The sequence below is a fragment of the Euprymna scolopes genome, chromosome 16, assembly GCF_053919585.1.
Source record: "Euprymna scolopes isolate OS-2025 chromosome 16, ASM5391958v1, whole genome shotgun sequence".
NCBI classification, from domain to species: domain Eukaryota; kingdom Metazoa; phylum Mollusca; class Cephalopoda; order Sepiida; family Sepiolidae; genus Euprymna; species Euprymna scolopes.
In genome coordinates this window covers 51,731,431-51,744,263 of record NC_136497.1, presented here as the reverse complement: position 1 = coordinate 51,744,263, position 12,833 = coordinate 51,731,431, and the positions used below count along the sequence as shown (strand labels likewise).

Below are 12,833 nucleotides of genomic sequence, written 5' to 3'. Positions count from 1 at the left end.
ATTTATCAAACGTTCATTGAATAAAAAGGATTAAAGGCACTCCACAACACATTTTGTCTTAACAGATTTTTTACTTGTGACTTTCGGTTACACAAGGTAAAGGGTAAGGTTGAAAGGTCAGTGCACACACTGACCTACAAAAAATACAAAAAAAAAAAAAACAAAGCAAAATAAACAAGCAGTTTAGTTGGTATTTCCTGGTAGGTTTGTCTCGGGCAATTACTGATAAAATAACCCTTTCTCAAAAGGAGGAAACCTTGGAGAGTTAACCTTCCAAGTCTCAACAGGACTATACGTTAAACAGACAACAATCAAAATCACTATTGAACCAATCATCAAGGATGAATCCCTGACTGGTATGAAATGAAGTAAGTTAATTCAACTTATTTAGGTTTTATCACTTATGATAAATCAAATATTTCTACAGCTAATAATGTGTCGATAAAAGCAAAAGAACTAGAACGTTTATCAACATGAACCCAAAATGAACTCTAACAAAAACGTTGATAATTACAAACGCTGATGCAATCCAAGAGCAACCTGAGAAATTACTCTCAAATGTCATCTTTATACAGCTCTTGGGTGAGTGCATTTTAGAATTTCAAGGGGTATCCAGTGAAAGTATGTACACACCATTCTTGGGTGCTTATATGCATGACTGTCACAAATAATCTATAAATCTTTCTTTTTTTTTTTTTCTTTTAAAAAAGTACAATTCAATATTTTTATAAAGCATCAGTGTACAATATCCTTTTATTTTAATGTTTAAAAATGTTTGATTTGTTTGTTTATACATTTTGCTTGAAATTTTGTAATTCAAAGAATGCATTTCATTTTTTTTTTATATCACTTGAAAGTTTACAAAACAAATGTAAAAAAAAAAAAAAAAAACTTTCACTTTTAATTAAACATTTCCATATAACAACACTCGCTTGTAAATCAAACATTTTCTCAGCTTATTAGTAAAACTTTTTAGAATTAAATCACATAAAACTGAAGATCAAAAGTAATGGAGAGATGTATGTAAAAAATATTTAAAAAGAAAAAAATTAAAAAAAAAAAATGAAAAACCAAATAATCCAAAACAAGCAGTTGTGGAAAGATATCTGGAAGTTACCCACATCCAGTTGATGCAAATGATTTGCTTTGCTGACGAATCAATGGCTTTGTGAGCTTGATATAAGCAAGTGTATTTGCCTATTTACACAAAACAAATCTGTGAAGGCAAACTTACAAATGTACATATATGATGTATTGTTTTACTTATAATTCAACAAAAAAAGTGTTAAGGCGAAATGTGTCCTTTTGATTGTTACTCATTCTGGGGTGCCTCAAATCTATTTGATCCTTATCCTTTTCATTAAGCCAAATTATCCCACCGTACTCCCTGCTCAGTTGCTTCAATCATTTTCTGTTTGCCCTCTTTTCACAGGTTTTCAAGTAAATATAAACAAAATTTATTTAGCCGTTAAAAAATTCAATCCAAATCCATTATTTCATACACAATCCCCATTATTATATTGAAACCATTCTAAATAAAATGTCATTCTTATAAGTTGCAAGTTAAAAGAAAAAAGAAACAAATCCTTTCTTCTTCATTAGTTAAAAGCATAAGCATCTGCTTTTATTAACACTCTAATTTCATAATGGGGATGACAATTTTCTTGAAAAAATTTAATTCTCTTAATTCATAAAAAATAAAAATGATTAAACAAATCAATTGTTTATATGATATTTTATCTTTTTAAATAAAATAGTACATTTTTTATTTTCTAGATTTTGTTGTAAAAACAAGATTTTTTTTTTTTTTTTTTTTCAAAAATAAGCTTCTACTAAAATTAAAATAGAAAATTAGTGGCCCAAATGTTCTATTAAATATTATATTGTTTATAAGTTCTTGAATTATTTACTGGTTTAACTGAAGATACTTGCATAAAATTGATGGTGCTTATTCAGATCGGCACTTATGGCGATAAACAAAAATTAAGTAAAAAAGAAAAAACTAAAACTTATCGTGTACCTACTTGTCATGGAATAAAGATGGTATATTCCCCAAATCACAAAAATTGATCAAGTAGTTTTTGTTTTTTTTGAACAAACAAATTTACCAGTTTTCACCAATAACTGAAGGCTGAAGCCATTTTAATGTTGTTCAAATTTTGTTTTTAATTTATATAAAATGACCCTTCTAAAATAATGTTTTCATTATTTGAATATTTTATGTTCTAAAAAAACATGTTAATAAATTGTTTGGTTTTTCATTGTACATCCTGGTCATCTTTCCAACATTATCAAAAACAAAAAAAACAAAAAATGAAGTCAAAGTTGGTTATTTGCCCTTTATTTCTTCATGGCCGTTGCTTTTCCATCCCCCTCGCATTGATACTGAATAAAATTTGATTTTCTTGAATAAAAACTGGTATGTACATCAGAGACATTTCTGTATTTTCTTTCTTTTTAATTGCCGCCATATGTGCCAATCTGAATAAGCACCTTAGAATTTATAAAAATGACCAATGCTTATTTTTCTATGTTATTAAATATTAAACTTCATTCTGAAGAAACATATCATTTTATGGCAGAAAAGACATTTGTATGAAATAATGCTTGCAAAAAAATGATAATTCTTAAAACCAAGTTTAAGTGCAAGTCCTCCTTAAAACCAGTTTGGACAGACTTAAAGGAGCTACCCCACACACACACACAAAAGTCGTTCCAAAAGTAAAGCCTCCTATTTTTTACCTTAAAAAGTTGAACTATAAAGACAGGAAAGGTACCATTAAAATGAGTAACCTTTTGTGCTCCAGAATTTATTGTTTTTGTTTTTTTACATAGTTGCCACCATTCTCAATGCACTTTTGTCAGGAATTCAATGACGCATCTCTGCTTTTGATGCACGTCCATGACAAGGCTTGCTTTCTCAGAGTCTCACACTGTCAACATCTTCAGAAAGATGAAACTTTTAGATAATGAATGCACGAGTTCAGCCATCAATGCAATTTGCAATCCTCTAATTCATTTAGGTGAAATAAAAAAAATAGGAGGCATTATTTTTGGAACGTCCCTTGTATCAATTTGACGTCAAATTTTTACATTATTATAAAAATTGGTGAAAATTGTATAGTTTTCAATATTTCAGGGGAAGCTTGTAGTAAAACTGGAACCGGTCCTAATCTTTATAAGCCAGGAGTTTAAAAATTAATTTCATTTGTACATTGTTTTTAACATTAAGTGTGTACGGTTTAAATTCTAACTGCTTATATCCTCGTACATTATACATTAAAAACAGTGTCGCACACACAATGAAATTTAAGATGAAAAACAAAACAAAAACAATAAAATTAATTTGTTATTGTTAAAAGTATTAAATTGGAAATTATTTCCAGTTGGGGGTGGTTTTTAATAGAATATTTTATATATTTAAACTTTATACTACTATAGGTGATGCCTTTAAATAACGGTAAAGGAATAAATGTTCATAAATGATTGTATTGTAGTTTCTTAGATGTTAATCCAATGAAACTCTGGTGCTTATAAAAAGTGCTCAATAAAAATAGAGTTGTATTATAGTATAAATTCCATTACTTATGATTGGCTACATATGTGCATATATGTTTCAGTTGTAATTTCTTTTGAAATCACATCTTTAGGACAAAGTCTTATGATAAACGGGAAGTGTAAATTGTAATTTTCTCAATGTCATTGGGAAAATTATGATTTAAGCTTTTAGTTTATCATAAGACATTGGCCTCAAGATGTTGCATTTCGAAAGAAATTACAACTGAAACATATATGCACATATGTAGCTAATCATGTTTATATAAATAAAGGAATTTATACTATACATATCAATCATTGTAATAGAAAAATGCATTTGTGGCAATAGTGCAATCAAGATAGGAAATTTATATGTTGTGATCTGTTTCAAGGAAACAGTATTCAACTAGCTAAAGGCCGACTGATGGCAGTGATATTTATCTAAATAAAATAGGGAATGTTTCGCTAGAAACCTCAAAAATCGGTTTTGTGAATCAGTTTCAATTTTAGTGATCATCATGTGAAAATAAAATCGGTTTTGAACACAAATACAAAGGAACAATTCAGAGAAAAATAAAAATAAAAACTCAAATCAAATATTTGCAAAACTGAATTTTAAAAAAATTAAAGTTATAATAATCGGTATACGACAAAAATTGCAACAAATAATTCAAGAAAAAAAAATGTCTCAAGAACAAAATTATTTTTAGAATAATTATCCAATTTTTACTTTGTTTATTTAAACTACTATTCATATCTTGGTTGTTATATTTCACAACGTTCCGACCAATGTAACCATGACCTTCTTCAGGTGCATCTTTACGAACCTGAGAACTTTCTAATCAAACTTGGGAACCTTCACATAATCTTAAACAACTTCTTATTGAAACCATGAAGGTAGATTGTTCTCATTCTTTTAGCCATGATTGAATGTTAATTTTATATTAATGTTAATCAGTTTGAAGTGACAGTTTTCAAGAGGTTGACAGTTCAATCCTTACTATGTGATAATAACTGCCATAAAGCAGCAAGATCAAAAAAAATAATTACTAAAGATCAGGACACTAGTATATAAGCGTGAAAAATCAAACATTATGTCAAGAAAAAGAGAAAGCAATAGTCATGAATTTTAAATGCACTGAAACATTTTATCATTTAAAACCAAAAAAATAGCTATTTCCTGTTTTCATATTAAACTGACAGCACAATAACTCTTCTCAATCACTGATAGCCATGACTAACGACACCCTACCTGAGAGCTCATCATTCAAACACAATGTAGGAGAAGTCCAACCTTGTCAATAAAGAGGCTACGACACCATCAGAAACTCAACTGACTCCCAAGAACACTGCCAAAAATTAACAATGCCACAACAATCATTAATTAGCCTCATGGAGCAAAGTATACATTTGGGTTAGCTCCTACATTTATGTAACATTTTATTTGTTTCTGTGTATCAGGAGCAAGAGAAATTTCTGTTGGTCAATGGGATGGCCACAATTTTGGTTCGATTGTTTTATGGCATATCAACCCTTTTTGGGTTATTTAATTCCGAATATAGTAATTTAGTAAAAAGTTTTATTTTTCAAATTCTTTGGTACTAGTGTATGACTGTTTCACAGGACAATTTCTTTGGTTTATATAAAAAAGAATAAAACAATGCTGGTTGCGACTGATGGAAGGAGACTAATTAATGCTTGAAGATTAAATAAAGTGTTCAGCTTGAAATTCCCTATTATAAGTTATCAGTTCTAGAAAGATATCCAGGTTCAAGAAGATGCAACTGAAGAGCAGAGGTTATATCGGCTGAAATGTTGTGAATATAACAACCCACAGTTGAGACCAGTAGTCTGAATAATCAAAATGATCAATTTTCATTTAAAAAATTATGAAACATCACAAATATCACAATTTTAGACACATATTCTCATCTGTCAGAAGCTTTGTTTGTCTGTTAGTCAATGGGACACTCACAATTTTGGTTTGTTCATTTTACGGCATATCAACCCTTTTTGGGTTATTTAATTCCGAATACAGTAATTTCGTAAGTTTTTATTTTTCAAATTCTTTGGTACTTGTGCATGACTGTCACAGTACAATTTTGTTGGTTTAATTTTAAAGAGCACACAACAGGGAGAGACGATGCAATTTCAGAACCACAATAATAAAAACTAAAATATTAATTACATAAACATTAGAATTATAATAAAATTTAAAAAATTCTAACACAAAATAAGTTTTGTTTTTCAATTTTCAAATTCTGAAATAAATGAAAACTGTCAATTAGAATACATGTTATCTTTTTTTTTGTTTTGAAAAAAACATTTTGGCATATGTGCATTACTGTCATGGGACAACTTGAAAAAACATTTTGTGCTATTAGAATTTTTTTCATAACTAAAAAAAAAAAATCATATTCCATTAATGACTGTTCAAAACTATAAATTTTAAAAGTCATACATTTTGACGACTTTCATTCATTTCAGAATTTTTGCATAAAAAAAATGGGGGGTTTAAAATGAAACCAAAAACTTTGTCCTGTGACACTAATGCACAAGTGTCAATTTTTTATAACTTCAAATATTTATTCATTGTGTTTGGTTTGATTGTTTTATAGAAAAAATAAAAATTTTTGTTTTTGGCAAAAAAACATCAATGTTTGGTGTATTTTTGGTCAGGAAGTCAATATCTTCAGACTGTCTGATCTGGTAACACCAGATGCCCTAACAGATACTACCACTCCTGAGCAACTCCACATGCCTTACATCTCCAAAATATGGCCTCACCAGAGGATGTCTTATTTAAGGTCATACCTAGGACCAAACTGTCACTATTTTAAAACAACACTTTTGTTACTAAGCTCAAATTGTTTTAGATTCGCCCAAGTATTTCTTTAATTGGGTCTTTCTGTCAATCTGTTACACTTGAGTTTGAAATACAAAGAGTGCAACATAAATAACGCCTTAGGATTTATTAAGTTATGTGTTAAGTGAATCAAAAGGTTGTATTTCAGCAGTTCACTACTTAAATAATTGACCCACAACTTTGCCTTTGCAATTCTCTTCCAGCTCTGTTTTCTGAGCATACCAATTAATAGGTGATGATAACAAACATCTTGCTGCCCAACTCCCCAGCCAGATTGACACCTATAAATATGATTCCTATTACAGTAGCCTCTTACTTTCCAGTGCCAATGTGCCTTGTTCGGAGTGAAAAAAAAAAATGTATTAGCAATAGTGGCATTATTTAACAGAATGTAGAATAACACCCACTTTTAAAAATTTTTTTCTAATGCCTAATTATATATGGTGTGTGAATAATAAATGCTGTTTATTTTTACTAAAAAAAATTGTGTGACAGAAGATTGACAAATTAATACGATGCATTAAAGTAGTTAAAGAAAAAATGTTTAATTCAAATCACTGTTTGAAAAAATAAAACAACGTATCACTTTTGCCACACCCTGTAGTATTTTCATAGTTAAACTTGGGCATTTAACAGACACATCCTAAACATATCAGTCCTTGATTATATGTTCAAATTAAAGTCTAAGAAATATTTCACTGAATTGTTTCAATTGAGAGACATGGTGCTTGTACATTATGATTGGATATCAAAAATTACATTTTAAGTTAAAACCACAATTACATAATTATGTGTCATGCCAAAATTGGGTAAAAAAATTACCAAAATTATGAAAAATGACAAAGTAGAAAAATAATTAAAAGAAAAAAAAAAATTTACCGAATAATGCAGTTTTTTCAGGTTAGTCTGTTATGACTAATGCCATATGACAAATTGATTTATTGCCTTCATTTTTACTAATTTCGGCACTACATGTAAAACTTGGGACGATTAATTGGAATCGAGAAAATCAGAACTTTTTAGGGTATTGGAATCAGAAAAATTTATATATTTTTCAATGCCAAAAACGATTCCTTTAATTACCTTTTTCTTTTGATTTAAGAAAATCTCCCACTGCTGATAGTAATAATAAAATAATATTCATTGATTTAAACTTCCAGTAAAACTAAAATCTATAGATCACCTCCCTCACAAGTGTTTTTACGTTTGAGAAAATATATGCACATTTAAGATATGTTTTTACAGTAATTGGAACAAAAACATTTTATAGTTAAATATTTAGATATTTATAAAGAATCGGAATCAGTAATTGTATCGGAATTGATATTTTAGTACAGAATCAGTAATTGTATCGGAATCGGAAAAAATATTGGAATCGTCCCATCACTAGTAATTGCGTAATTGTGTTTTTTTTATAAATTTTTTAGAAATCCAATTATAATGCATAAGCACCAAAGAAACTCATTTACGAGTTATTGATTCAAGCATTCATTTTTCTTTCTTTGAAAACTGAAATGTTTAATTCTTTTTAAATTAAAAAGAAATTTTCTAAAATGCAGTTTTATTCCTCAGTATCCCAAATTGTTATTTTTCAATCAGTTTGTTTTTTTTATAAATCAAAATAAATACTTATTAACTCTAACATTAAACATGAAATGCAACTTACCCGTCCTCCATATTGAATTTTGGGTGCATCTATAACACGTCCTTCAACTTCCACCATTTTTGTACTGACACTGACACCAAATTGGTAGAGGTAGGGATCTCCACAGAAATCAGCTCGAGAAACCTAAAATTTTAGAATTTAAAACAAAATTTTTAATTTCAACCTGTATATTAAGCAAGGATTCTAATTATCACTGTACGCTAAAAAACACAAAAACAAAAAAAAACAAGTTGAGCCTGTGGGATTCCCCTCCAGAAGTGAAAAATTTACTTTCACCATGATTAATATTAGTGCAAAATTTCAAAAAAAATCCAAGGCGTGATTATTAAGAAAAGTGCAAACAAACGAACGCGAGTGAATTACTAAGTCCAATCCCTCCTTTGTTAGGAGATAAAAGAAAATAATTGAATAGATGAATACTCAGTAACAACAATGAATTGTTTGCAACAATCTATCATTTTTTATTTTTAAATTAAGAGAGCTTTATTAAATTGTTCTAAGAAATATATAATTTGAAAATAATAAATTTAGTTTTAGGATTTCCTCTGTTTAGTTAAGTTATACATATGTAATGCCTCCTATTTTTTTTATTGCACTTGAATGGATCAGACGGGGTTGCAAATTACATTGTTATAATGTCTGAACTCATGCATTCATGACCTGAAAGTTTCATCTCTGTTGCAGATACTGATGGTATGAGATTAAGAAAGCAACCCTTATCATGAATGTATGTCAGAAGCAGAGATGAGTCATTGAATTTCTTCATGCAAAAAAAAAACATTCACTGTTGAATGTTTATGAAGCCTATGCAGGTGATGTCAGCACAGCTAGGAGATGGGTTCACCGATTTCAGAGTGGTGACAGATGCGGATGATAAAGTGCACCCAGATGGTCATGCACAGCCACCACATCACTGGCAAAAGTGTATTGAGAATGTTGGTGATTATGTAGTAAACATAAATTCTAGAGCAAAAAAGATAACTTGTTTAAAAACTTTTTTATTTTTAGTTAAACAGATAGGAGGCATTAGTTTAGAACAACCCTCGTATATATGTTCTTTATACAAACACTGACTACATATGTGCATATATGTTTCAGCTGTGTTTCTTTTGAAATTCAGTGTCATCAACTAGTTCCAAATTTGTATCATGATAATGCTAGATTTCAAAAGAAATCTAAACTATAAAGCATGCATACAGACATGAAGTCACTTTGACTTACGATGAGTAATAGAGTTAAGAGAATTTTTTTTTTTTTTGCTGAGAGGGAGGAGGGCTGCCACTTGACCACCTGGATAATGATGGGGTAAACAACTTTCTTTTTTTTTTCAAACTTTCATTTCAGCATGAAATCACACCACCCCTCAAAAAAATTTTCTCTCATAGCATCAAATATTTTTAGTAAACTGCCCCAAAAAGCTAGACTAGTACAGAAATTCAACAAAAAAATGGAGCTCATACACTTGGAAGGTTCTAGCAATTTTAGCAAAAATCTACCTATTTTGAATTTTTAAGAAGAAAAAAAAAAAAGTGGAATTCCAGTAAAATTCAGAGAACTCTCATATTTGATAAATATTAAACAAAAATTTTATTTAAAAAAATAAGATTCATATAATAAATAAAGAATACTTACTAAGCTATTAATTTCTCGTTCTCTGTCAGGTGCAGAACGTGCTGTTGCCTATAAAATAATTTAAATTTAATTATTAAAAAAGTAAAAATGGAAGAGGATTAATTGATTTTGATACTTTAACAATTTACAGACTTTAATGTGATTAATTTGATTATATTAAATTAAACTCATTGAATTACAGAACATTAGCTATTATAGAATAAAATCATGTTTAATGTAAGTGCATCTCTCCAATAACATAACTGAAACTAAAGATACACTTACAAATCATTCGATTCTGTGAGAACCTGAGCAAGTTAAAAAAAAAACTACTTTTTTTTTTTTTTACATGGAGGTCACCACTTATCAAGGCCCAGAAGCCACTCGGGGATAAGGGTTATTGTGTGTACAGTAATCAATGGGATAGTATCATAGTAATAGTTATTATTGAAGATTTGATAAAGTGTCATTACTTAAGGGGGCGATTCATCAGGAATTTGTGTTGGACTTGAAGACATCCAAGTTGAAGTCGGAAGGGAAACAGGCAAGCAGCAGAAAGTTCCACAGGCGTGCCGTTCTAAGAAAGAAGCTTTGTTCATGGAATCTACATTTTGATTTAGGCACGGATAAAGAGTGGGGAAAATTATTGACAGTGGTTTCAGCTAGTCGGGTGTTTTTCGTGAAAGATTGGCGAGGGGGACCAGAGAATGGAGCTCAGACGAGCACTTGCCATGGAAATAATGATAAAACAGACAGGCTCGCAACATCTCTTCTGTGGGAGAGAGGTTGCAGGGAAGAGAAAAGAGCATCCCCCACCAAGCCAAAAAGTCTATTTTGTACTCTGTCAAGGCAGGATAGGCTGTTTTTAGCAGATCCTGCCCAGATGTGGCAGCAGTACTCCATCCTTGGATGTACTTGGCTTTTATATAGATAGAGAATTGCATCATTAGTGAGATATCTTCTGGAGCGGTAGAAGGATCCCACCATTTTCCCAGCGACCTTGGCCACAGACTTGATGTATGTGTTCCATTTCAGATTAGGAGTAAAGGTCAACCCCAGTAGCTTATCAAAACATGGGGCCTCCGCTAGACGAGAGCCATTCATTTCAATTGATGCCAGATGAGGATCAGAGCGTTTATGATGTAATGATAGGAGCTTGGTCTTAGATGCATTAAAGGTAACCAGCCACCTCTTCCCTCCACTGTACCACGCGCTCAAGATCTGAGGAGAGAGAATCAGAGAAAACATTGTCATTTACGGCCTTTGATGTGTTGGCATAGATAGTTGTGTCATCAGCATAGATGTCAATGAATGATTTTAGTATGTGTTTTGGGAGATCATTGATGTAGATCAAGAAGAGTTGGGCCCAGGATGGACCCCTGAGGGACTGCAGCATTAATACTGTGCGCTTCTGATTTCTGCCCATCAACCACTACTCTTATGAGCCTATCAGAGAGAAATGATTTAACGATTGAGAAAACATTTCCAGTTATACCGTAGCTGGAATCTTGTAAAGTAGGCCTTTATGCCATACCTTGTCGAAGGCCTTTGATATGTCAAGAGCAATTGCCCTAGAAAGGAAGCCTTTGTCAAGAGATTCGCTAATCCTATGAGATAACCATTAGCACGTCTAGCAGAACGGAAACCATATTGCGTGTCACTAAGAAGGTGATTTCTGCTGAGGTGGTTGACTACTTCTCTATTTAATATGGATTCCAGCAACTTACTCATGACACACAGGAGACTTATTGGTGTGTATTGAGAGGGAGATGACTTATCACCTGAATTCTTAAATACAGGGCATACTGATGAGGTTTTCCAGGGTGTTGCAACGCTTAAACAGTTTGGTAAGTATGGGGGCAAGTTCTGGTTGTAGCTTTTTTAACACTATAATTGGAATACCGTCAAGACCAGTTGCTTTACTACTTAAATATTCATATGTTAAGGATGAACAGAGACAAATTCAAATAAAACGGAATCTTAAGAGTTGTCAAATTCAGTTTTCTTTAATGACAATCTTTCAAAATTTAATGAATGGATTTTCATTTTTTTTTTTTTTTTTTTAATTTAAGAACTTGAGAAAAATTAACATTTTGAAAGAGTTGGAGTAAAATTTAAAAACTTTGGACTGGTGGAAAATTAAATTGGAGAACGATATCTTTTTTTTTTCCTTTATTTATAAAAAAGTTTCCACTCCTTCCAAAAATTAAAAAAAAATACTTTTTCATCTTCAAAAATTAGTAGAAAATAAAAAATGAAAATTCTCTTTATCCAAATTGACCTAATTTTTATTCTGGTTTCAAAGATTATGTGATGAAAAAATTTTTACAAAAGAAAGATTTCATTTCTTTATGTTTTATGATTAACAAAAATATTCAATAATTTACCTTTATCATGGTGGAAGTTTGCATATCTGTTAATTTCTTTATACATCGTTGCCCTCCAACAATGTTACATACCTAGATAGATTAAATAAACATTTATTTTAAATTAGGGAATTGGCATGTATTTAAAGACAAGTGAAAATACAAATAAAGAAATCTCAATATTTATAAAATTGTGTAATCACTTTGTATGTGTGTGTGTGTTATTTGTATTAAAGTAACTTTGATAACTATCCATTGGATTATTTTTTGATTTACTATAAATTTAATTATTGAAACCAAATATATACAAAATAAAAATTAAATTAAAAAAAAAAAATCCTATTCAAAAAATTACATTACAAAATAAATCCAGCACAATGCATTTTAGTTTAGTCATAAACAGGTCAGTCATTTTAATCTCATATATATATATATATATATATATATATATATATATATATAAAACACACACTGACTAGAACCTCTAGATACAAAATTACTTGGTTCTGGTTCAGCTTTGGTATACTGAAATGTTTTTATTCTGAAAGGAGTTTTACACATAAATCATCTAATCTATTCCAAGCTCTATGAAAACGAAGATGAGTATTTTCATAGGGCTTGGAATAGATTCTTCTTCTATTATATAAAGTTTGTGTGTGTGTGTGTGTCTCACTAAAATTTTGAATTCCAAAGCGAATAAGAATGATTCTAGTACTGTCTTAAAGGACAGGCAGTCAGACGCATAATATATGAAATTTAGAATAAAATACTAATTTTTTTCTACCTT

At 30.3% G+C, this 12,833-nt stretch overlaps 1 protein-coding gene across 12 annotated transcripts in view; it reads right to left on the bottom strand.

The window, feature by feature from the left end:
* Positions 1-12,833, bottom strand: part of LOC145295953 (protein argonaute-2-like) — a 179,528-nt gene that overhangs the window by 43,450 nt on the left and 123,245 nt on the right. For all 12 annotated transcript variants that reach the window (XM_080141848.1, XM_080141842.1, XM_080141847.1 and 9 more), the window contains 3 exons: positions 12,068-12,139; positions 9,702-9,749; positions 8,070-8,192 (listed from right to left, as the gene is read on the bottom strand). In XM_080141848.1, coding sequence (XP_079997974.1) covers positions 8,070-8,192; positions 9,702-9,749; positions 12,068-12,139 — 243 coding nt within the window. The remainder of the gene's footprint in view (positions 1-8,069; positions 8,193-9,701; positions 9,750-12,067; positions 12,140-12,833) is intronic.